Genomic DNA, 23267 nt, shown 5'->3' with positions numbered 1-23267 from the left:
TTGGATTCTGGTTCCATATCCCCAATGTAGAGCCACAAAGACCTGCCCTGAGATCTTACTTCAGCTATTTCTCACCCCAGGGTGAAGGCGGATCCAGAGGATCCGCCCTTCCTCAGCTTCCTATAAGGGCTGGGGACCTGGGACTTCAGGTTCACTCACCATGAGGACTCCCATGAGACCGGAGACCTTCCTGCTGGCCTTCATGTTGCTCTGCACCCTCCTGGATCTGGGTAAGTGAGAAGGGGTCTGGACCATGAGGACCACGAGAGAGCACTCCACAAGGTCCTTGAGGGGGAAAGAGGTGGTGTCCTGGGAATTCCGATTCATGGTGAAGGCAGAGACTAAAGGAAGAGAAAGCCTGGGCCCCCCAGGAAGAAAAGCTCAAACGCTCATGTGATTGGATCCCTGAGAAAAGAGGGAGCTTGGTGGGCTCTAAATCCTCTCTCTCCCCAGGCAAGGTCTCAAAGTAAGACATGAATTCTAGGAAATTGGATGAGAGCATGACTATAAAGGGAAATTTTAAAAAGGAAGAAGAAAGAAAAAAAAAAAGTGAAGGGGGGTGGCATGGGGGAGAAGAGATCTCCTTTCTCCCTGGACTCTGTTCAGACCCCCCAGCTCCCCTTCCCTTAGATGCTGGAGTTCAGACAAGCTCCACCTTCCCCAGGACCTAGGTGTCCGGGAGCCCCCAGTTGCCTCCTCTCTTAGGACTGAGGAGTCCATGCCCTCTGCCCTCCTGGTCTTGACTCTCCCTTCTTGATCTGGGGTGAAGACCCCAGCCTCAGGTTCCCCTGCCTGAGCTCCTACCATCTCTAAGAGCTATGCCTGGACTCGTGTCCCAGAAACAGTTGGACCTGAAGCTTCACAGAAGCCCATGGAAACCTTCACCAGGATCCCTCCCTGTCCCCAAGCTTTCTCAGAGAACCCTAGCATCCCAAGTCCTCAGCCTTATAATTAGGTAAACAGGCTCCCTGGTGGAGTCGCTTCCCACCCCTGGAAGTAGCTTTGCTGGCTTCACCACCGCGTCCCAGCCAGAGCACTGGACAGTCCCTGGACAGCAGTCCGTGCTCCACCCATGGACAATTAGGGAGACACTTGTCCCTACTCCCTCAGGACTCCAAATCTGGCCTCCTTTGCCCTATCTCCCTCTGGAGTCTGAAGTCGCCCTCCTGGTCCACTGACCACACCCTTCATGACAACAGCCTGGCTCTCTACCCTGCAGGGTGCCCGCTGAGCTGCGAAGTGTGCAGGGGCTCCGGGCCCACGTGCAGCGGAAAAATGAAGGCTTGCGAGGCCGGCAAGGACGCATGCGTGGTCATCGTAGGGGAAGCCAGCACAAGTACGAGGAGGGCCTGGCATCCTAACCTGGGGAGGGGGTTGTGCCTTCAAGGGTAGAAGATCCCGAGGGAAGGAAGGATCCTCGTGGTGAGAGGTCAGGGAAGAGAGAAAAACTATCCTGACGGGGTGGGTGGAAGGAAGGGAATTCAGTGGGATGATAGAAACCATTGTTGCCAGGGATTTCTGAACAGGAGACTCTCCCAAATATTAGACGGGAGGGCTGGGGAGGGCAGACACAGACTTTCTTAGGCAGGAGGGGGCAGGGAAAGGACAGGGGGGAACAGAATGGGTGGGAGGGGTAGAATCTAATAGGCTGAAAGTAATGGGGGGTGGGGAGGAAGGGAGAGGCTGGTGTGGGTTGGGAAGACTGTGATCAGGTGACCCTTTGGGGGAAGAGGGAGGAATCTTCCAAAATAGGAGGAAGAGATAGCCCTAGGGGTGTGGTGCAGGCTGGAAGGAACCTTTTTTTTTTTTTTAATTCAATTAGCCAATTAGTACATCATTAGTTTCAGAGGTAGAGTTCAGTAATTCATCAGTTGCCCAAGGATGCCTGGGTGGCTTAGTGGTTTAGCTCCTGCCTTCCGCCCAGGGTGTGATCCTGGAGACCCCGGGTTGAGTCCCACATCGGGCTCCCTGCATGGAGCCTGCTTCTCCCTCTGCCTTTGTCTCTGCCTCTCTCTCTTTTTGTCTCTCTCCCTCTCTCTCATAAATAAATAAAAATCTTAAAAAAAATACCCAGTGCCCATCACATCACATGCCCTCTTTAATGCCCATCACCCAGTTACCCCATCCCCCCACTCACCTCTGTTCTGAAAGGCACCATTCCTGACTGGAGGTGGAGATGTGACACTGAGGTGGAGGGAGAGACATAAAAGGGACTATGCTAGACAGGAAAGATTAACCCCGAAGTATGGAGCAAACCGTCACAAAGACAAGTAGAGATGGAGATGGGGAGGCAGGTGGGTGATGGGAGAGCAGGGTGTGATTTCAGTGGAAGGGAGGGACCTGACCTGAGAAAAGATGGGGGTTGAGGGGGAGTAATGGACAGACCACAGGGGCAGGGCTTTTCATTCAGAGCTGAAAGAGACTATTCATTAGGCACCGGAGGAAGGTGGACAGGTGTGAATGTGGTGGCAGGAGCTGAGGGCCACCTGGAGTGTAGGAAGAAACCACGTCCCGACCAGAGAGGGTGTGTAAGGAGGGTGGGATAGAGGATTGCATGCTGCGCTACCCACTGAACAGGCATTGGCAGGTGGGCAAGAGGACCAGTAGGGTTTGAAAAGACTACCCCAGGCTTTTAGGAGAGAGATATGAATCCTGGGAATGGAGGAGAGGAGGGGGTGGGGAAGAGCACTGTTTGGGGAGTTAAGAGGGAAAACCCTTGGATTGGGTTGGAAGAGACCACCCTAGGGGATCATGGGGTGTGGGAAGTTCAGGGTTGGGAGAGACCCAACCCCTACCCAAGGCCTGGGTCCATCCTGGAGTGGGATCAGCAGGCACTGCCGGAGCCCTCCCTTCTTGTCCCCCATCCTTCAGAGGGCCGCCACTCACTGAACACCTACAAGGCCTGCATGAAGTTCAGCGACTGCTACACGGGATTCGTGTCCACCACGATGGGCCCCAAGGACTACATGGTGTCCAACACGCGCTGCTGCCAGAGTGATGGCTGCAACCATGGCTCGGTGCCCCGTGAGTGCCACCTCAGCCCTTCATCAGGAGTCGCTTCCAGCCTGCTGTATGTGCTCTGGCCCTCCTCTGACCTGCACTGAAACACTCGGCAACTTGCTTGCTTCGTGCGAGCCTCAGTTTCCTTACCTGAAAATGCAGTGTCCATTAGCAAACCATGTCCCCCACTCCCGCACCCTGGTTGTTGTGAGGTTCGGGAAGGGTTTCGTTGTCCCTTTGCGCCTTACTCTCCACCCTCACCTGCAGCTCCCCAGAACAATCGTACTGAGAACGGCCTTCAGTGTCCAGCCTGCATCGCACCCTTTCAAGAGACATGCCCTGGGACCCAGGCAGCCCGCTGTGTTGGCCAGGAAACCCACTGTGTCTACTTTGCTGGCAACGTGCAGGCTGGTGAGGGGAGCCTGGATCTCTAGAGCGGGGGACAGGAGCCTCAGAACTGGAGGGCCATTCTTCCGAGTTCTAGGGGAGACGGTGGCTCCTGGGAACTGGATACGACAAGAGGAATGGGGCAGGGTGGGGGCGGTAGGACAGGTGGTGAGGAAGGAGGGGTTGGGGGCTGATACCATTCTGAAACCCCTTTCCCAGGTCTCATCAGCCCCAAATTTGCCACTCGGGGCTGTGCTACCGAGAGTGCCTGCTACGCCAAGGCGGGGGCTCAGGTGCCTTCAGCCTCTTATCTCTACTTCCTCCGCCGAGCAGACTGCCTTCCAGCCCCCCAGGCCCCTGGCAGAGCGGAGTGAAGAACTGAAGAATATATGGCTTGAGGTCTCCATTTGTCCTCACCCTACACCTCCCCCTGTGCCTATACATTAAACAGGTTAACAAAGTAAGCCTGAGTTCCTGTGATACAATGCATTTCAGGAAGGCAAGGTGCAGAAAGCGGGGGTCTTAACCCTTGGGAACCCCCTCTTTGCAAGGAAGAGAGAGAAGACCTTACCATTTATTAAAGGATTACTCCCCACTGGGCTGCTATGCAGAGTGTGTTTTTTTTTTTTTAAGATTTTATTTATTTATTCATGAGAGACACAGTGAGAGAGGCAGAGACATATAGGGAGAGGCAAGCTCCTCACAGGGAGCCTGATCCCCAGATATGGGATCACACCCTGAGCTGAAGGCAGATGCTCAATCTCAGAGCCACCCAGGCATCCCTGTGCAGAGTGTTCTCCATGCTGTACCTCATTTCAGAATCTCAACAACTTGGGGATCCCTGGGTGGCTCAGCAGTTTAGCGCCGCCTTCAGCCCAGGGTGTGATCCTAGAGATCCGGGATCGAGTCCCACGTCGGACTCCCTGCATGGAGCCTGCTTCTCCCTCTGCCTGTGTCTCTGTCTCTCATGAATGAATGAATAAATAAAATCTTAAAAAAAAAAAAACCTCAGAATCTCAACAACTCTGTGAAGTTGATCTTATTAGCCCCATTTTACAGATGAACAAACTGAGGCACAGATTGTGGTTCCCCTTGCCTTGGGTCAAACCACTAGGGAAAGGCAGATCCTGGAGTCCACAATCACTTCTCCTGATTAACCTCTCCCTCTTTTTGTCTGTTTTCAATTCTGCAAAATTTGAATATTAATAGTTATAACCTCATTGGGTTATTGTGCCAAATGAAAGAAAATAAAAAAGGATTAGTGCAGTGCCTAGTACCTGTAAGACAATGTGGGTCTTAGGGATAATATGTCTGTAAATAGTAATCATTATAATGGCTGCTACTTAACAAGTGGCCATTACTTGGAAGGTGCTAAACATTGTCATCAAATATATTACGCTACAGTAACAAGCAAATCCCTAATCTCAGTGATTTAAAGCAACAAAGCTTTAAAAAATTTATTTATTTGAGAGAAAGAGAGTAAGCATGTGAGAGAAAGAGAGAACGAGAGAGAGAGAGAGAGGGCATAAGCGAGGTGAGGGGCAGAGGGAGCAGACTCTCTGCTGAGCAGGGAGCCCAAAATGGGGCTTGATCCCAGGACCCTGGAATCACAACCTGAGTCAAAGGCAGACACTTAACCGACTGAGCCACCCAGGTGCCCCTAAAGCAACAAAATTGTATTAGTTTTTTAAAAAAATTGTATTAGTTGACTAACGCTATAGTAATGCTGTGTAACAAACCATCCCCAGACCGAGCCCTAACAGGCATTCTTCTCTCTGAGGGTTTGGGGGTGGCTGGGGTAGTTCTCCTTCTGGCTCTGCATTAGCTGGTTTGGCTCCAGTTTGGGAGGAGGATACAAGTTCTGGGATCAGTGGCTCCCTGGCTAGTGTTCTGATGGCAGATCACAGGAGCACAAAGCCCAAGTGCATTAGGAGCCCCTCTGAGGTCAGGTGTGCTAACATTCCATTGAGTAAAGTAAACCCTGTGGTCAAAACCAACATTAACTGAGCAAGGAAGTGTATTCCCCTTCCAGTGGGAGGAGGAAGAGCAGTATTTGCTGAACCAGTCTCCATTCACGAATAGTTGATTCTTCCTTCACCCTACATGTCTAGCACTGTCTGCTCATCAGGATCCTAGGGTAGCCACCAACTCGAACATTGCTGTGTACGGGAAAGTGCAGGAAAGTCTCGTGTGGGTGATTAAATGCTGTGACCCAGAAGGGACCTGACATAACCCATGGGATGGAGCGAGTTGCATGGTCTGCCAAACCCCACGGAGGCTAAGAAGTGCAATCCTGGTCTGCAACATGGACGTATTTCTTAAACATCATGAATGGGTGCCACGGCCTCTTAGCACATACTTCTCATTTTCTCCTCGCAGCAGCTCCCCGTGATAGGCACTGTTATTCTCAGCCCTGTCTTCAGAAGAATCTGAGGCTCAGAGGAGGGATGTTACAGTGGAGTTCACGTGACTACAAAGTGGCAGGGCTTCAGTTTTTTTTTGTTTTGTTTGTTGTTTTTTTTAGTTTTTTTTAAAAGATTTTATTTATTTACTCATGAGAGACCCAAAGAGAGAGAGACAGACAGACAGAGAGACAGAGAGACAGAGACACAGGCAGAGGGAGAAGCAGGCTCCATGCAAGGAGCCTGACGTGGGACTCGATCTCGGGACTCCAGGATCACGCCCTGGGCCGAAGGCAGGCGCTAAACTGCTGAGCCACCCAGGGATCCCCAAAGGGCTTCAGATTTTAATCACTGGGTCATGACGAGGGGCAGAAAGGACCCCAGCACAGAGAGGGGGAGTAAGACTGTATCTGTTATCTTTGGCTGTTGCCTTTCTGCAGCTACCTCTTCTGTGACTACCTTTCTTCTGAAAGGTAGTCAGTTAGAACAATCACCTTTTATTTAACTCGTGATTTAGTCTGCTGTTTGGTCTGGGATCAGCCGACTGGCTCTTCTGTTGGGTTTGGCTTCTATCAGCCAGGCAGCTCGGTTTCCGACGGTTGGCTGGCTATAGCTTGGGGTGTTAAGACTGACTGGGCCACATGCCTCTACTCACCCAGCAGGTTGGCCTGGACTTCTTGGTGTGAACGTAGTGACAGGGGTGCAGTGAGAAGAAGCCCTAATATGTGAACTTTTTCCAAGCATCTACTTCTCTATTAAAGATTTATTTATGAGAGAGAGAGAGAGAGAGAGGCAGAGACACAGGCAGAGAGAGAAGCAGGCTCCTCACAGGGAGCTCAATGTGGGACTTGATTCCTGGACCTGGGATCACACCGAGCTGAAGGTAGATGCTCAACCGCTAAGCCACCCAGGCATCCCTCAAGCATCTACTTCTATCGTGTTTGCTGTTCCAGGCAAATCATGTGGCCAGGTCTAGAGTCAGAAGGGCCTCTCCAAGAACACAGCTACAGAGAGACATTAATGGGCCAGGCTGCTTCCAGAGCTGGGATGCTTTACTGTTGTAAGCTCTCTAAGGTCTAAATGTCTTGTTTCCACCTGCACCACCCTCCCCTCCCCCAACACACATACTCGCAGAGTCTCTGGATTCCAGCTCAAGGGGTTCTTTCCTTCACCACCCATCTTTCCTCTCCTAGGACCCAGGAGTCCCCACCCTTGGTCTCCTCCTCCTTCAGAGCCAGTACAATCTCCAGCCCTTTCCTTCCCCAGACCTAAGCAAAATCCCAAGCATCTTCCCCTTCAAACCCCAAAAGAAAAGACACATAGTGGTATTTCTACTCATTTTTATTGACCTCTTCAAAAAGCACCACAGGCCTACCACACCCTGGATTAGCCCTCCCTGGTTCCCCACCCCAATGGATACAAGTCTCTTCACCATTATCCAGAAATGTATGAAACTCAGCTAAGGTGATGAGATTGTCTCTTCTACTTCTGCTTCTGGTAATGGATGGCAATGCCAAGATGTAGCATACATTTCCTGGAATTCTTGCCTTCCAGGGTCTTCCAGCCTGGAAGTATGATGTTGAAACACCCCGAGGGCAGCAGCAATCCGTTCTCAAGGGAGTCTTAATCTTTCTGCTTGGATGCTACCAGAGACAGAAGCCTCACTAGCAACGTTTAGGACTCCCTTCAAAAGTCATAATTTAAAAACAACCCTTCCCCCAAATTAGTCATGACACCCAAGAGTGTCCATATACACATATAAACTCACATACACATATAAACACAACCAGCACTCCCCAAAAGAGACATAGGCAAACAAAATTGGGTCTTGCTTTCTCAGATATGATCTCTGGCATGATCCCCTTTGGCATAAGGGCAGAAGGAATTTGAGGGAGGGAAGCACAGGGCAGAGATGTTAGGCCAGACCAAATCAGAGATGGTGTGAAAGTGGCAGAAAAAGACAAGGGCACTCTGTGAGCAAAGGCATGGGCATGAGACAGAGGTGCCCAGACTAGAGTTGTCTGGGTACTGCCTAGGGCCAAGGGCAAAGGCAACAAGACTTATGTTCGAGCTCCTCATATGCGAGGCTTCTCTGGAGGGCTGCAGCATGCTGACATGTGCGTGTGTATGAGAGAGAGAGAGAGAGAGAGAGAGAGGCAGGGGGAAGAATGCATGTACATACACTATTCCTACAATTACCCTGTGAGGTAGATACCATTTGCTGAGTGACTTCCCCAAGGTTGCCCCAATGTCAGGAGGACTGTCTGACCCTAGAGCTATCTCTGTAGAATTTCCTGTGATGATGGGAGTATTCTAGGTCTGTGCTGTCTAGTACTGTGGCCACACATCACATGTGGCTACTGAGCACTTAAAACATGGTTTGGGTGACTGAGAAAATGGTGTTTATTCATTTTTACTTAAAAACTGATATGCACCTCAGTTATTGGGAAACTGTTCAATATAACCGGGACAACTTGGGTGTATGAATCTCTTTCTCTATTAATGAACTTTAGGAAAGCTAAACAGGAGTACTTCTGATGAGAATTTATCATCTGAATGAGACATGTGCTAAGTGCAAAATACACACCCGATTTCAAAGACAGCATGAAGGAATGGAAAATATCTCATTCTTTTCTATATTGATTACATGTTGAAATAATGTTTTGGGTGTACTGGGTTGAGTAAAACATAACTAGTTTTCACTGTTTTCTTTTACATTTTTACTGTGGCTGCTAGGACATTTCAAATTACAGATGTGGCTCACAACCCGTTTCTGTTGGACAGCACGGCTGTGTACCTCTCCCACTTTCCCATGGCTGGCATTCCAGATTGAGAGGTAGACAGTGTTGTACTGGATATTACAGAGATGGGCAAATACCTTTCCCCGAAGCCTCAAAGGCCTTTGAAGACCATGTCTGAAGCCATTCAGTATAAAGCCAAATGCTTTTTTCCACCCTCAGCCGTCTCAACTATGATGGGATAAATTGTGCCAATGGTAGGGGTTCGAGATGGACATGGGAATACCATCTGGCAAAGGACCTGTCTCTCAGATCGGTCACCCTTGTCTCCTGCTGTCAAAGAAAATAGGATCTTGCAAGTATATACGGTTCTCGTCCGGCCCTTTCATTTCTCAGATGGAACATAAGGCACTGGTCCAAGTCACCCAGAGTGACAGTGGCAAAGCCGTGCTTGCTTCCCAGATCCCCTGACCTCAGACAGGAGCTTTCTCTCCCATCAGATGCTTGTTTCTCCCCACCTTGCTCATTTTCCCTGTCTTGTGGCAAGAGGCCGACAATCTAAATTCCAGTCTGCCACTGACTAATGAATGAAAAGAAATAATTACTAAGCACCTACTGTGGGTCAAGCACTCTTCTAGGTGTTGGGGGTAGAGCAGAGAACAAAACAGGTAAAAGGACAATAGCTATTAAATAGGTAAATAAATAAATAAGGTAATTGCCTACAGTAAAAATTGCTGCAAGGGAAATAACTGGCTGAGAAGAGTAATGGGGGCGTGTGAGCTGATTCAGTTACACTGGACAGGGATGGCTTCTCTGAGGGGACGTTTGAGTGGAGATCTGCTTGATAAGAAGGAACCAGTTATGGGAAGATCCGGGGGTAGAGCATTCTAGGCAGAAAGAACAACAAATGCAAAGATCCTGGGGTAGGATCCAAGGTGGCCCACCCAGGCATCGGAAGATCAGGCCGGTTAGGGGATGAGGTTGGGGCCAGACCACATAGGACCCTGCTGTGTGTTGTTGGGCCTAGAGCCTGCCCTCCCTGGGCTTTGCCCTCCCCATCTCTCATAAAAGAGATGCTACTTAATGGCCTTTTGGGTCCCCCTTTCCTGCTTTTTGATACAAGAACTCTGTAACCTGTGGCATCTTTTCTACCTATAGTTGGCAGCCTAGAACATTCCAGGCACTGTGGTTTCTGCCTTTGCTTCACTTACGGCACACTCCCACCGTCTGGAACACTACCTCGCTGTTCTGTGGGTCTCTTGCTCTCCGCAGCCCTGTGTGTACACCAGAGGGCAGAGCCTCTTGGGGACACCTGAGGTAGCCAACACAGAAATATCTGTCAGTGCAGCATTATAGCTGCTTTTCCAAAAAAGGCAGGAGTATAAAATATCAAGGCCAGAAAGGGTTCGGCTTAATGATAGAAGAAATCAAGACCAAAAAGAGATAGAAACCACTAAGGGAAAGAGGGACAAAGGAACAGACACACCAAAGATCCCTTGAATCACTCAGCACTTATAAAAGGGGGGTGGGTAGTCATGTCCCTTTCCAAACTCGCACTGAGAGAGGTGATTGCCAGGGTCCAAATCCATAAGGAATTTGTGGGAGATACCTCTGAGGTATGGGTTCCTGTCCTTCACACCAGAAGGCCTCATTCCTGGTCTCTGGCTACCCCCAGGGCCCACCATGCCCAGACCTCTTGCCTACTTCCCTCGTTTTTCTGGGACCATCCTCCCCACAACAGCTGGGAAAAGAATCTGGCTCACCAGGCCCTCCCCCCCCCCGCCCCCCAGCAGCAAATAACAGACATCTCTCTATTCCTGATCAAAGGTTCTGCAGCTCTTTTGCACAGTCCCCTGTTCCCTCCTGTAGATGGAGACTTCCCACCACCCAGCAACTGGAATCTTAAAGTCCACCCCAATGAATTCAAAGCCCTCATTCCCTTCAAGCACCCAGCATTCTGAGTGGTGGCCCCCAGCTCCGCTACCTCAGAGGCCCAGACATCCCATGCATCTGGACCCCCCCAATCCCTATCCCTCTAACCAGGACGTGGAGTCCTCAGCCCCTGGGGGAGCCAAGCAGGAGGGGCACTGGGCACCCCGGCAGCCCCCCAGACCCGCGTCCCACCCCTCACTGCGCGGGCACATGGGGTGCCAGCACCGCCTCGGCATCGGCCTGCATCTCGCTGAGGGCCTGCAGCAGGACGCCGTGCGCCGCGCGGTAACCCAGGCCGCCGGTGGCCGCCGCGCCGCCCGCGGGCCAGAGGAAGGAAAGGGCCCCCAGCGCCGCGCCCCCCGCAGTGCCCTCGCCCGCCCACGCGCCCAGCCTGGCCTCCACCTCGGCGCGCGTCACCGGGCCCGGGAAGTGCGTCCGCTCCGCCAGCTCCCCCGGGGTCAGGCCGAGCGCGCGCTCGCGTCGAGCCAGCGCGGCGGGTTCGAGCCCCAGCGCCCGCCGCCACTCGGCCAGCTGACCCCGCAGAAGCGCCACGTCGCACGCCCAGCCTAGGCCGGGTACGGGCGCCGCCGCCGCCGCCAGGCTGGCCAGCAGAGCCGGCCGCCACGCCCCGGCCCGCAGCGCCGCCGCCTTCATGCGCGCCCCGTGGGGAGACGCGGGGGGCAGCGCCAGCAGCAGCGCCCCCGCCTGGGCCGGGGGCAGCGCGCGCCGCAGCCACTCGCAGAGCCCCGGGAGGCCGCCAGGCCGCAGCGGGAACACGGGTGGCGGCGCCTCCTCCAGCACCTCCCACGTCTCATCCTCGGGGCTCAGCGCGGCCGCACGCTCCGCGTCCCCACTGCCTGATTTCTTCCCGCCACCGCCAACAGGCGGCACACTCTCGCTGCCCGCTTTCTCCGAGCCTTCCCCGCTGCCTGCTTTCTCGGAATCTTCCTCGCTACCTTTCTGCAATCCCGGGCCACGTTTCTCCCTTCCCTCACTGCGTGCATTCTTCACCCCCTCTCCGCCTGTGTTCTCTAAGCTCTCGCAGCTGGGCTTCTCTTTCTCCGCCTCGTCCTCTTCCTCCAGGTACTCTGGATCTTCGCCCTCACCGTCTGTTCGCACGCCGACCAGCGGCGCATCTGGCAGCACGAAGGGCCGAACCTGAGCCCAGTCCTTCTCAGTGGGGGCCCCCGGGGTGACTAGGATGAGGGCGTCGTAGTGGGTCGGATGGGGGGTGGCGGCAGCAGTGCCCGCGGAGCCCAGAGGTACGTGCCAGAGCACCACATTGGGACGCTCTGGGGCCGGGTGGGGCGTGGGCCCCGCGGGCATGAAAACAGGCTCGGCATCTGGGTCACCGGGATCCAGCCCAAGGAGCACGTTCAGCACAAGGCTCACATCGGCGTTGCCGGCCACGGCCAGGTCCAGCCGCGCGCTGCCCAGTCGCTCCAGGCCAGCGCGAACCCACGACAGCGCCGCCTCCAGGCCACCGGTCTCAAAAGCCTCCCGCACGGCCTCCAGCTCTGCCGCACCCAGTACCTCGAAGCCATCCTGTGCCGGGGGCAGGAGCCTAAGGGGACAGGGAAAGGGAGGGTCAAGAGCAGAAGAGGGTTTAAACGCGGGAGAGCTGCATTATGGGGATGGGACCAGACTAGGATGATATGGGTGGAGTTTTTGAATAACCTCTGAAAGAAGACAGAGGAGCCAGACTCATCATAAAATATATAGGAATTAGGGCTTAAAGCAGGGGGAAGGGGACGCCTGGGTGGCTCAGTGGTTGAGCGTCTGCCTTCAGCTCAGGGCGTGATCCCAGGATGGAGTCCAACATCGGGCTCCCTGCATGGAGCCTGCTTCTCCCTCGGCTTGTGTCTCTGCCTCTCTGTGTATCTCTCATGAATAAATAAATAAAATCTTTTTAAAAAACAAAAAAATAAAATGGGGGGAGGGGGGCAGGTTGGTTGAGGTCAGGTTTCTGACAAAACCTAAAAAGGGAAACCTGCTAAATCTTCTCTGAGATTCAGTCTTTGGGGGAGGGGGCACTTTCCCAAGGGCCTTGCAGGGTTAAGAAAGGCCAAGCAAAACTCCTGGAAGATGGGGCTCCCGCAAAGACTGACTTGCAACTGTATTGTGGGCTAAAGGAAAGGCAAGCACCTTTGGACCGGAGCAAGGTCACCCAGGGCGCTCTTTGCAGAGACTAGGTTTACTGAGGCGAAGAAGGGCCAGTGAGGGGAAAAGCCTCGCTTATTAGTGCTTACCAAGGAGTGGCTAAGGAAAAAAGATGTGCACTGACCCAGTGGGCCTCATTTGGACTTCTATAAAACAGGTGGCCAGGGATGGGGGGGGGGGAGGATTTAGGAGGTAGCCAGCGAGTGGGCATAGAAATGAGATGGGATTGGGATTAAAGAAAGGTAGAGGGGGAGGAAATCCAGAAAGGGCAAGGCTCACTGAGGGTGTGGCTTTACAAGGACTAGTGTAGCTTGAGAACAAAGCTGAAGGTGGAGCAAAGCTGAAGGTGGAGAGGACGAGGAGGGCTCGAAAGTGTGAATCCCTGGGTAACATCTTGGCGGGGATCGCAGGCTTGTGTGCTGAGTAAGCCTTCCTCCAAACTTTTGCCATGGGGGAAGTATTTGGGCATTAGGTCCTCGCCTCTCCTAAAATGCTCAGTGAAGCAGGGCTTGGGACCTGAGAATGCTTGCGGGGGGCAGAACCTGGGAGGACGGGTCAGAACCTCGAGCTGACCTTTTGGTGGGGCGGAGCCCAGAAGACAAGAAAGGCTTCAGCATTGAGTGCTGGCTTGGAGTGGAGCCTCGCTGACCTCAAAACCTGCGCTGAGGGGCAGGACCAGGGCCAGAGAGCAGGGCCCCCAGCAGCTATCCTGTTAAGGCCTGCCCCAAACTCACTGGGGGTGGGGTCTCGCGATCTCAAAGAACATTTTCTGGGTGTGAAATGTAAAGCACTAGGCCTCAAGTCCTCGCTCACCTCTGCAGCACCTCCGCCTGGCTCCGCAGCGCCACCCGCAGGCGCTCCAATTCCTTGCAGCCGTCTCGGCGGCCGCAGTCCGCGGGCAGCACGAAGAGAGCAGCGGCCCCCAACCCCGCGCCGTTCAGCAGGGCCGCGGTCTGATCCCGGGCCTGGGCTTCATCTTGTGACTCCCCAGGGCGGAGATTCCGCACAGCCAGCAGCGGGGTCCCTCGGGCCAGTGCGGCCCGCGCTGCCTCTCCCAGCGCTGGGGCCAGGGGCTCCCCGTTCCCCTCGGGGCCGGGCAGCACCAATACCAGCACGTTGGCCTCCGCCGCCCAGGGCCCTGGCGCTGCGGGCGGACAGCTCAGCTCGCCCAGGAAGAGGCCAGGGCCCAATGCTCGCAGGCTGGGGATCCCGGAGTCCGGCCGGCCCTCGGGAATCTCTATGGTCTCCACATTCCCGTCGCACAGCGCTGCGATCAGCGCGGACTTGCCACAGCCCGGAGGCCCCAGGAACAAGGCGGTCACGTCACCCCGTGGCGGTGGCATACCTGGAAGGCAAGGGGGTGGTGCAGACCCGGGTCAGGGAGCACTCCACCTTTTTCTTTCCTGGTCTGCTCACTCTGTCCCCCCTCCATTCTTGCGTGTCATTCCCAGGGAAACATCCGGCACCCACGCCCTGTCTATTCCCCAAGGACCCGGGTGGCTTGTCCGCCCTCTTTCTGGATACATTTAAAAATATATATTTTATTGATTTTAGAGAGAGAGAGAGAGAGCACAGCCGGGGGGGAGGGGCGGAGGGAGAAGCCCACTCCTCGCTGAGCGGGAGCCTGATGCGGGGCTCCACCCCAGGACCCCGGGGATCATCACCTGAGAGAAGACAGACGCTCAACCGGCTGAGCCGCCCAGGCGCCCCACTCTCTCGGTTTCAAAATCTTAGACATCCGGACCTCCAGGCCCCTCCTCCCTCAGGGACATGGATGTTTTTATTCCCGCACTCCTCCCTTCCAAACCACTAACCGAGCAAAGCGCTGGCAGTCACCGGAGAGCGCGATCCGCGGCGGCGGGTCAGCCGCTGAGAAGCCCCGCCCTTGGGGTCGGGCGGACGGAGGCCGAAGAGGTTAGGGCGCCCCGATTTGGGGCGGGGGGCGGAGGGGGGGCCGTCCAGACCCGTTCCGAGGGCTCTAACCTGACGTCACTCTTTTAAGGAGGGGGTGTGTCTTGGAAGCGTGACCTCGGGGCTACAGCCCTTGGCGGCGGCTGCGCGGAGCAATCGAAGCGCGCCGGCTCCCCCCTGCTGCTGCCGCAGGGCCCCGAACAATGAGGGAGTCAGAGCGCCTGCGCGCCAGCAGCGCCCGGCCACATTTGCGCAAGAAGCGGAGGTCGGTCCGGCACGGGCGGCCGCAACGTCATCATAACGCATCCCGCTGCGGGGAAGGACCCCTCCCGTTTCTCTGAGGACCCGGCTGGCGCGACTGCGTCACTGCCGGATAGTAGCCGGGCTTTCGGCGTCGAGAGGCTCCTCCGGCGAAAGGGCGTGGGAGCCCCTGGGACCTTGAGCCTCGGGGGCCCTACCCCGCTTCCCTCCGGGTGGCGGCGCTGTGACGAGCGGCCGACTGGCGCCACGAGAGCTGCCCGCTGCTGTCCGGAGAAAAGCCGAGGCCTGGGGCTACCCGGCCTCGGGAGGAGGGAACCGAGGCTGAAGGCGCGCGTGGGAGGCGGGGGCCCGGGGTGGAACGAGGGTCACAGGATGTCAGAGAAAGATGCCTCCCGGGAGGAGGCGGGTTAGACCCGGGGCGCCACTACCTGCCTCAAGACACGTGGGAGAGCTGGTGTCAAGAGATCAAGGGTTCCATGCCCGCACTTCAGGGAGTTAGATGTGGGAGGCCAGAGGTCTCACGCAGGTCAGACGGCTCCACGGGGTATCACAGGCCTGGGGAGTCGGATCTTTTGAGAGGGTCGAAGCTTCCCTGAGGAGAGCTCCACCAGGTTAGAGTTCAAGAGGATGGCCTCTTACGGGGTGGGGTGGGGTGGGGGTGGGCGGGAAGCAAGGGGAGCCTGCCGGAGGTCATAGGATTGCGGGCCCCTTCATGCAATGGATACATGAGCGACTTCACTTGATTTACTGTCCTGTCATGCGCGCTGCTCTCTTGACCAGAGGGATCCCAGGCGTTATGGAGGACCCGCATCTCGAAGGGGCCACGGAGCAGCAGGATCCGTCCCAGGAGAGGAGTCCCCGCAGCCCAGGAGGCGACATCTGTGAGTGCTGCTGGCCAGACGGGTGGGGTGCTGGAGCCGATGCTAGCTAGCTAAAAGGATTTCAGTGTCCCAGGCATGTAACAAGCACTCGCCTGCTGCAAAGGGGCTGTAATAAATGGTTTATAAGCTGCCCTACCAGGAACTGCCATTCTCTACCCTTACCTTTATTGTGCTCAGATGTACCCATCCCGCTCTGGCCACGTAAGTTCGAATGGGCTGCAGTTTGGACGGACAGAGTGGCACCCAGAGAGGCTTGGGTGGGAGAAAATGTTGGACACTGAGAGAGGAGACCCGAGGTTCCAGTGCCAACTCTGCCCCAGACTTTGGGTGTGTGACTTGGGCTCGGGTTTCCCTGTCAAAAGAGGTTGCCACTACTCAGGTGACACGGCTGTAAAGGGGATTAGTGGCAGAGATGGGGAAGGTTTGATATCGGGGAGTCTGCTGTTAGCAGAGGTAGCCAGTTTGACATAGGATAGCAACAGCTTCTACTGAATGCTTACTAGGTGTTGGGCGCTTTCTAAGAGTTTAACCTTCATTATCTCAGTCCTCCTGACAGACCCAATGGAATTGGCATTGCTTTCAGATAAGGGAACTGAGGCAAAGAGGTTATCTGGGACAATGAGCTCCAGTGTCAAGGTCCTCCGGCCAAAGACCACCAGGAACACACCTGCATTTGAACAAGTTGGGTTTATCACTCATTGCACTGAGGAAGCACACACACCCTGAAGCACTGTGGGGCATCTCAGTGTTAGAAAGGACTTATCTTAGGTGATTTGGGAGAAGGTTCAAGGAAGGGTTTTGTTCCAATTAAATGCTGCCAGTAAGTAGGGGCAAAAGATAGGTTGGCTGTGTAAATAAATCTTATCCAGGAGGGGGGGTACAAAGGCTCAAGCTGTGATTGATAAAGCAGCAGCAGCCCCTCCTGTGAGCCAGGATAGGGGGATGTTTGGTCATTTTTGTGGCTTGGACAATGTTCATGTTTTGTCTGTGTTCAGACGTTACTCTGGCATGGTCTTGATGTGATTCATCTCAGTCACAGCGTGGCTTTGTCTGACAAGGTTCTGTGAAACTGCTTCTGTTCAACAGGAGAACACCAAGGCCTAGCTGTGAGTGCCAGGCCAGCCCCTGTCAAGCTGCTTTTCTCTTTCTCAATACGAGTAACCGCAAACCACTGTGTAGCACTGTTCTAAGCACTTTATATGAAGTAATAACCCATTTACTCCCTCCAACAACCCCATGAGGTAGTTGTAACTGTACTGATCAGTCAACCATACTGATATGGTTATGACCCCATTTTCCAGATGAGGAAACCGTTGTACTTGCCTAGGAAGTGGCAGATCTGGGATTCAGTGCCAAGTAGTCTGGCTCCAGAGGCTGTGCTCTAATCACATGGCTCTGCTGGGAGAGCACACTCCCTGGGTTCCATTCCTGACTCCACCATTTCATTTCCTAGCAAGTTGCCTAACCTTTCAGAGCCTCAGTCTGCTCATCCATAAAACGTCCTGTAATAGTTTGCCTGTGCCACTGTCCAGCCCTGACGTACAGCTGGCATATAGTAAGCACTGAATGTAAATTGTTGGCAAGACCCTGGGGCTTGGGAGAGGTCCTGGTGACTCTTGCTGGCTTCCCCCCGACCTCTCCCCACGTCCCTCAGGCCACCTGGGGGCCCCGCAGTGCACCCGCTGCCTCATCACCTTCGCCGATTCCAAGTTCCAGGAGCGTCACATGAAGCGGGAGCACCCAGCTGATTTCGTGGCCCAGAAGCTGCAGGGGGCCCTCTTCATCTGCTTCACCTGCGCCCGCTCCTTCCCCTCCTCCAAGGCCCTGCTCGCCCATCAGCGCAGCCACGGTCCAGCAGCCAGGCCCTCCACGCCAGTTGCACCCACCGCTGCCCACCCTACATTCCCCTGCCCTGACTGTGGCAAGACCTTTGGGCAGGCTGCTTCTCTGAGGCGGCACCGCCAGGCGCATGAGACCCGTGTCCCTCCAGGCCCCTTTGCCTGCACTGAGTGTGGTCAGGACTTTGCCCAGGAAGCTGGGCTGCATCAACACTACATCCGGCATGCCCGGGGGGAACTCTGAGTGAGGGTTACACCCTCCCTAGGGCAATGGGTGTGTGTGTGGGGGGGATGGGTTCTGTGGCTACTAGAACCCACCTCTGATAAGGGATGGGCGCCTTGGAAGGATGTGCTTCCCTCCCTGGACAGGCAAAGGACTCCTGATAAATAGGACCCAGAAGATGCTCATCTCCAGATTCAGTCTTTGGAGGACACAAAGGCCTTCAGGGATATAGCGAAATTAGTGAAATCTTTTAAGAGAAATGAACAAGCAAAAGGGAAAATTGTTATTTGTATCTCCCTTGTTTCCAATTAAATAGTTTGAAATCACAACTAGCTGCAGATTGTGTAATCACCTTTAATTCTTCCCAGATGGATGCCATGAGCTGTAGGAGCAAATTCCCCCTGGTTTTGTGCCTGAAGGGGGACAGGGAGGGTGAGGTGTGGCGGGGCTGTAATGTCCCTGGAAGGGTCTCAGATGTGGGGAAACTTGGGCCTTTGGGGTGCGGTAGCAAAGTTGGGGGCTGTCTGAGTCATGTGGGGGTTGCAATTCAAGTCCCTGTCTTCTCCCATTCCCTGTCACAGTCTTTCCCACTCACTGAGGGGCCTTGGTATTTGGATTTGGGCTCCTTCCCCAGTAATCTATTGCCCGCTTAATTTCATGTACCATTCTAGTCATGGAATATTTTCTAGATGTTTAGGTGAGATGACATGAATAAAATAGCAAATAGTATCTAAAAACAGAAAAGATCTGTATTAAAATGTCTAAATCAGAAACTCTGGCTTTTGAGCAGGAATTGCCAGAAAATATAAGAAGGGCATAGTGAGGGGGCTCAGTTGGTTAAATGTGGGACTCTTGATTCTGGTTCAGGTCATGACCTCAGGGTCATGAGATCCAGCCTGGTTTCGGGCTCTGCTGAGCAGGGAGCCTGCTTGATTCTCAATACCCACACCCCCGCCCCCTTTCATCCCCCACACGCATGTGCACACGCACGCTTTCGCAAAATAAATAAAAAGAAGGGCACTGGGAGGGGGGAGCTCAGGTCAGAGCTGGCCTGGCCCTGTGGGGAATCTGGTTTGAAATCAAACAGGGATACCTTCTGTTTCCTGTTGTATTTGGCCAACACTGGGAGAGTTCCCATTAAGATCCTATTTTCAGCTCTTGAAACCCCTAACCCTGGGCTGGGTCCCACCAGGCCAGTACTGAGTGTGGTCAGGACTCTGGATTACCTGCCCTGCCCCCCTTAGAGACCCCGGTTGATGCCCTGCATACAATAATTACAGACACTATCTGAACTGAGGGATGTTTTTAAAGCCCATAGCTGAGGTAAATTTGGTAGAGGATAGCTGTTTCCCAATTTTTACCTAGGTACATGGTAGCTACTAGCACTCCATTTCCCAGGGTTCCTTGCAGCTAGGTGTGGCACGGTGACGGAGTTCTGGCTAAATCCTGGGTAGAGTTCTCAAGCTTCAGAAAGGGACACGCCTTTTCCTCCACCTTCCTGCCTGGAGTGTGGACATGGTATCCAGCCATCTTGGACCATGAGAGCAATATATGGGATGCCAGAGCCGCAAGACAGCAGAAGCCTGGGTCCCTTGTTGACTACATGGAGCAGAGTCGTCATACCAGCCCTAGAATATCCACTTCCATACGATCATATAAGAGAGAAATAAACCTCAATCTTGTTTAAATCACCATTATTTTGGGTCTCTGTCACATGCAGCATAATTTACAGCCTGTCGGTAGCACAGAACGGCAGATTTGAGTAGTTAGTTGCAATGGAGACCGTATGGCCCATAAAGCCTAAAATAGTAAAGGGCCATCTGGTCCTCTATAGTAAGTTTGCTGACCTCTTGCCTGATGGACATACAACCTACTCTGAGCCCGGAAGCCGGGATTCCCACCCTGGGAAATACTACCTCTAGTAGGGGGCTGTGTGTGTGTCCTGTAGGATCTGGACAGGGCCAGCCAGCCTGGAGCTCTGCTGGGGTGACTTTTGGGGAAATTGGTGGTTTGGAGTCAGTCGGCCATTACTCTATCCTAAAATACCGACTTCACCAAAGCCAAACATTTCCTCTGCACCTGGTGATAGCTCAGAAGTCTCCAACCCAGATGTTTCACACCACCCCCACAGCGGTTCCCTCAAACCCAAACCTGAGGCACTAATCACACATGCTCCCCTGAGACAGACAGCAGCCTGCCTGTGTTCTTCCTCTTCTCTCCACTCTCCAGATGTCATAGATTCCCAAGACTTTAAATAGCATCCTGGTGACTTCCAAATCTTTATGTTCAGCTCAAACCCCAGACTTCTCCCCAGGAGAAGAAAGTCACTTGGATGATGAATAAAAGTCCCCAAAACATAAAAAGGGTCAGTGTGACTCCTACAGCCCCCACCTACACCACTACCATCAGATCGGTCAACTGTGTACTCAACTTCTAAATTCTGGAGTCTGACAGGCCCTCCCCACAGGGATCTCCTAAGTGTTCCCCCCACCCCCCACCCCAGACCTGCGACCACAGCTGCCCTCTCCGGTCCACTACAGACCACATCCAGTGTACGTTAAATCAGCACACACAACTCCTCATTTAAAATCCTCCAATGGCATCCTGTAGAAAACATCCAAAGACCTTACCCAGGCCCAGAAAACCCAACAATGATGGAGCCCCACCCCACTAAGCAATCTCAACTACCTCCCTACTTTATCTTCACTATACTCTAGTCACACATGCCAGGCTGGCTTCTACCTCAGGGCCTTTGCACTTGCTCTTCCCCCTGCCTCGAGTGCTCTTACCCAGAACTTGCTACTTAGGAATCAATACATGCTACATCCTCGGAGAGGTTCTCCTTGACCTGCTTGGCTAAAGTAGCACCACCAACCCTTACCCTGACTTTGTTTCTTCCTAGCACTCTTCAATACTTGAGATTATCCCGCTTTTGTCATTATCTCTGTCCTTGCTCTGGAATCCAAACTCTTGGGGGCAAGTGTTTTGTCTTCCTCACTTCCTCAGTACCTAAGATAGTGTTGATCTCAGAGGCTCAAAAAATGCTTGACTATGCCTACTGTCTACCTAGAGGCTCTCGACCTGCAGCCCTCCCTGTGATGCTGTGATGCTGGGCTTTCTGCAATTAGGTTTCCCAGACTCCCTCCAGAACTGGCTTCCTCAAGTTCTGCCTACGAGATGTATGAGCATAAAGAAGATAGGAAGAAGGGGAAGGCAGTCACCTTGCTTTGGGATCCTGCTGGAAGCCCTCCAGCAGCAGCTCAGACTCCAGTGCCTTTCCATATCAGCACCAGTACTGTGCTAAACCTCTTGAGGTTTAAACCTCTGCACATGGCCTGTCCTCCAAAATCCTGCTGGACCTGTACCCTAGTCCTAGAGGTGGGAGCTTTCTGTAGGCACAAATTGCTCAGTTGCCTCATTTTTCCACATTTGTGCTCTCAGACTTCTAACAGCTGCATAATGACTGCCCTGTGTTAAATCCTCTCTTGGAATTCCTAGCTTGGTGTTCATATCCTGTCTGGGCCCTGAGCAACTGAATGACCCCAGGCAGCAGATTAGGTCTCTTGATTCCCAGTCTGACATATCCTTAGGAATTTTTGCTGATAACTGGATGACTCTCTACATCCATGCTTAGAAAGCCCTGTCTTAGGGCAGAAAAGTGCTTAAGTGTGCTGCTCCAGGAAATAAAATCCATCCGTGGTATTTTAATGAGCTGTGATTTTCTGCTTTGACGATTCTGAGATTCATTGATGTTAAGCTATAGTGGTTATGAAAGTCTCAACTTGAAGAGTGGATAAATGTCAGGTTCTCAGATTCTGAGCTTCTAGGATGAAAAGTGTGGGTTTTGACAGATGCTTTGGTATAAGATTCTGTAACAGGCATCAAAACGAAAGTGTTCTTTATGGCCACGCAGGTACCATCATCAGTGAAGCAAGCAGGATATGAGGGTCCAGATGCCAGATAGAGAGGAATGAGCACAGGGGAGGAATGCCCCATTAGCGGGAGGTAACCCTTAGCCAGCTCTAGCAAGCTCCTGCCCCATGAGATTGTGGGTTCAGCACTCTAGACCTCATAGTCTTCAAGAGAAACCCTGAACCTTCATTTTGATGTGAAAGCTGCCTGTTGTTTTTTTTTTTTTTTTTTTTTTTTTTTTTTTTTTATGATAGTCACAGAGAGAGAGAGAGAGAGGCAGAGACACAGGCAGAGGGAGAAGCAGGCTCCATGCACCGGGAGCCCGACGTGGGATTCGATCCCGGGTCTCCAGGATCGCGCCCTGGGCCAAAGGCAGGCGCCAAACCGCTGCGCCACCCAGGGATCCCAAAGCTGCCTGTTTTTAAATGTTGATAACCAACATGATTTAAAAAACCTCAGTAACTCCGAGGAGACCAACACACTCCACACTGTAACTCTGTGTGGAGACCACCACACTCCTGCCAGTCAGACGGTGGCTATGGACAGCCAGGCTGCCATTTCTGGTATGTGGCTTAATGGTTAAGAATGTATGCCCTGCATCCACCCGTCTGTAGTCAAACCCAGGCTCCGCTTCTTAAAAGCTGTAGCTATTAAGTCAACCTCCCTATGCCCTGGCTGAATAGCCGTAAAATGGTTGTGATAATAGCCCCTATACCTCTGAGGGTTATGACAATGACTCAGACGTGGAGACACAACCCAAATTGGTAGAACAGCCTACCAGGCCTGGTCCTCTGCCCCTCCTTGACTTTACCTTCCTACCAGTCTTCCCCTGCCTTCCTTAGCAACAGCTTCATGCTCTAAGTGTTCTTCCATAAATACCTCAGGTTGGGCTTCACCTCAGGGCCTTTGCACTCATGGTCCCTGCAGACAGTGCAGGTGCCCTACTCCTCCCTACTCCTGGTCTTGGCTCTGAAGTCACCTTCTCACTGAAGCCTCCATGACCACCCTACTTGAAACCGCCTCACATACAGGTACAAGCCTCCCCACCCTGTTTTCCTCCACAGCCACTTACTACCTTCTAAAGTCTGTATGTTTTATACATTTCACTTAAAAAGTATCTGTCTTGGGGATCCCTGGGTGGCGCAGCGGTTTGGCGCCTGCCTTTGGCCCGGGGCGCGATCCTGGAGACCCGGGATCGAATCCCATGTCGGGCTCCCGGTGCATGGAGCCTGCTTCTCCCTCTGCCTGTGTCTCTGCCTCTCTCTCTCTCTGTGACTATCATAAATAAATTAAAAAAAAAATTAAAAAAAAAAAAAAAAAAAAGTATCTGTCTTGGGATGCCTGGGTGGCTCAGCGGTTGAGCGTCTGCCTTCAGCTCAAGTCCTGATCCCCAGTCTGGGGATCAAGTCCCACACTGGGCTCCCTGCGAGGAACCCGCTTCTCCCTCTGCCTATGTCTTAGCTTCTCTCTGTGTCTCTCATGAATAAATAAAATCTTAAAAAAAGAAAAAAAGTATCGGTCTTCCCCATTATAATAGGGGTTTCCACAAAGGCAGGGATTCTTATTCTTGTTCTTCATGCTCTCTGCTCTACTCCCAGCTCCCAGGATACTGCCAGTATCTC

General features: G+C 53.3%; 3 protein-coding genes across 7 annotated transcripts; 2 read left to right on the top strand and 1 right to left on the bottom strand.

Moving 5' to 3' along the window:
• The first annotated feature begins 87 nt into the window (after positions 1–87).
• PINLYP (phospholipase A2 inhibitor and LY6/PLAUR domain containing) lies at positions 88–3851 on the top strand. Its single transcript, XM_077849596.1, has 5 exons — positions 88–230; positions 1220–1336; positions 2872–3024; positions 3268–3411; positions 3607–3851. The coding sequence occupies exons 1-5, from the start codon at positions 161–163 to the stop codon at positions 3759–3761; spliced, it is 639 nt and encodes a 212-aa protein (XP_077705722.1). The 5' UTR covers positions 88–160; the 3' UTR covers positions 3762–3851.
• A 3261-nt stretch (positions 3852–7112) lies between these two features.
• Positions 7113–15414, bottom strand: IRGQ (immunity related GTPase Q). Of its 2 annotated transcripts, none has more exons than XM_077849454.1 (3): positions 14434–15414; positions 13433–13964; positions 7113–12023 (listed from the first exon to the last, which is right to left on the bottom strand). In XM_077849454.1, exons 2-3 carry the CDS (start codon positions 13960–13962, stop codon positions 10655–10657), a joined length of 1899 nt encoding a protein of 632 aa, XP_077705580.1. In that variant the 5' UTR covers positions 13963–13964; positions 14434–15414; the 3' UTR covers positions 7113–10654. The 2 variants fall into 2 exon arrangements, with proteins under 2 accessions (XP_077705580.1, XP_077705590.1); XM_077849464.1 differs by lacking the exon at positions 14434–15414 and adding an exon at positions 14284–14427.
• On the top strand, positions 14692–18062 carry ZNF576 (zinc finger protein 576). 4 transcript variants are annotated; one of them, XM_077849504.1, is made up of 4 exons: positions 14692–15402; positions 15572–15672; positions 16974–17227; positions 17327–18062. In XM_077849504.1, exons 3-4 carry the CDS (start codon positions 17062–17064, stop codon positions 17752–17754), a joined length of 594 nt encoding a protein of 197 aa, XP_077705630.1. In that variant the 5' UTR covers positions 14692–15402; positions 15572–15672; positions 16974–17061; the 3' UTR covers positions 17755–18062. The 4 variants fall into 4 exon arrangements, with proteins under 4 accessions (XP_077705630.1, XP_077705623.1, XP_077705614.1 ...); XM_077849497.1 differs by having other exon boundaries at positions 14693–15402; positions 16256–17227; XM_077849488.1 differs by having other exon boundaries at positions 14693–15402; positions 16217–17227.
• Positions 18063–23267: the final 5205 nt, after the last annotated feature.

This window comes from Canis aureus, chromosome 1 (assembly GCF_053574225.1).
Source record: "Canis aureus isolate CA01 chromosome 1, VMU_Caureus_v.1.0, whole genome shotgun sequence".
NCBI lineage: Eukaryota > Metazoa > Chordata > Mammalia > Carnivora > Canidae > Canis > Canis aureus.
The sequence above is the reverse complement of the archived record's forward strand: the minus strand, read 5'-3'. Positions and strand labels throughout refer to the sequence as shown.

What these genes read in the sequence shown, in the direction of transcription:
- PINLYP (XM_077849596.1), top strand. Translation starts at nt 161, where the DNA reads ATGAGGACTCCCATGAGACCGGAGACCTTCCTGCTGGCCTTCATGTTG. An exon ending in CTGCACCCTCCTGGATCTGG is followed by an intron (nt 231 to 1,219) that starts GTAAGTGAGAAG and finishes TCTACCCTGCAG; the next exon opens with GGTGCCCGCTGAGCTGCGAA. An exon ending in CAACCATGGCTCGGTGCCCC is followed by an intron (nt 3,025 to 3,267) that starts GTGAGTGCCACC and finishes CCTCACCTGCAG; the next exon opens with CTCCCCAGAACAATCGTACT.
- IRGQ (XM_077849454.1), bottom strand. Translation starts at nt 13,962, where the DNA reads ATGCCACCGCCACGGGGTGACGTGACCGCCTTGTTCCTGGGGCCTCCG. An exon ending in CAGGCGGAGGTGCTGCAGAG is followed by an intron (nt 12,024 to 13,432) that starts GTGAGCGAGGAC and finishes CTGTCCCCTTAG; the next exon opens with GCTCCTGCCCCCGGCACAGG.
- ZNF576 (XM_077849504.1), top strand. Translation starts at nt 17,062, where the DNA reads ATGGCTCTGCTGGGAGAGCACACTCCCTGGGTTCCATTCCTGACTCCA. An exon ending in TGACGTACAGCTGGCATATA is followed by an intron (nt 17,228 to 17,326) that starts GTAAGCACTGAA and finishes CACGTCCCTCAG; the next exon opens with GCCACCTGGGGGCCCCGCAG.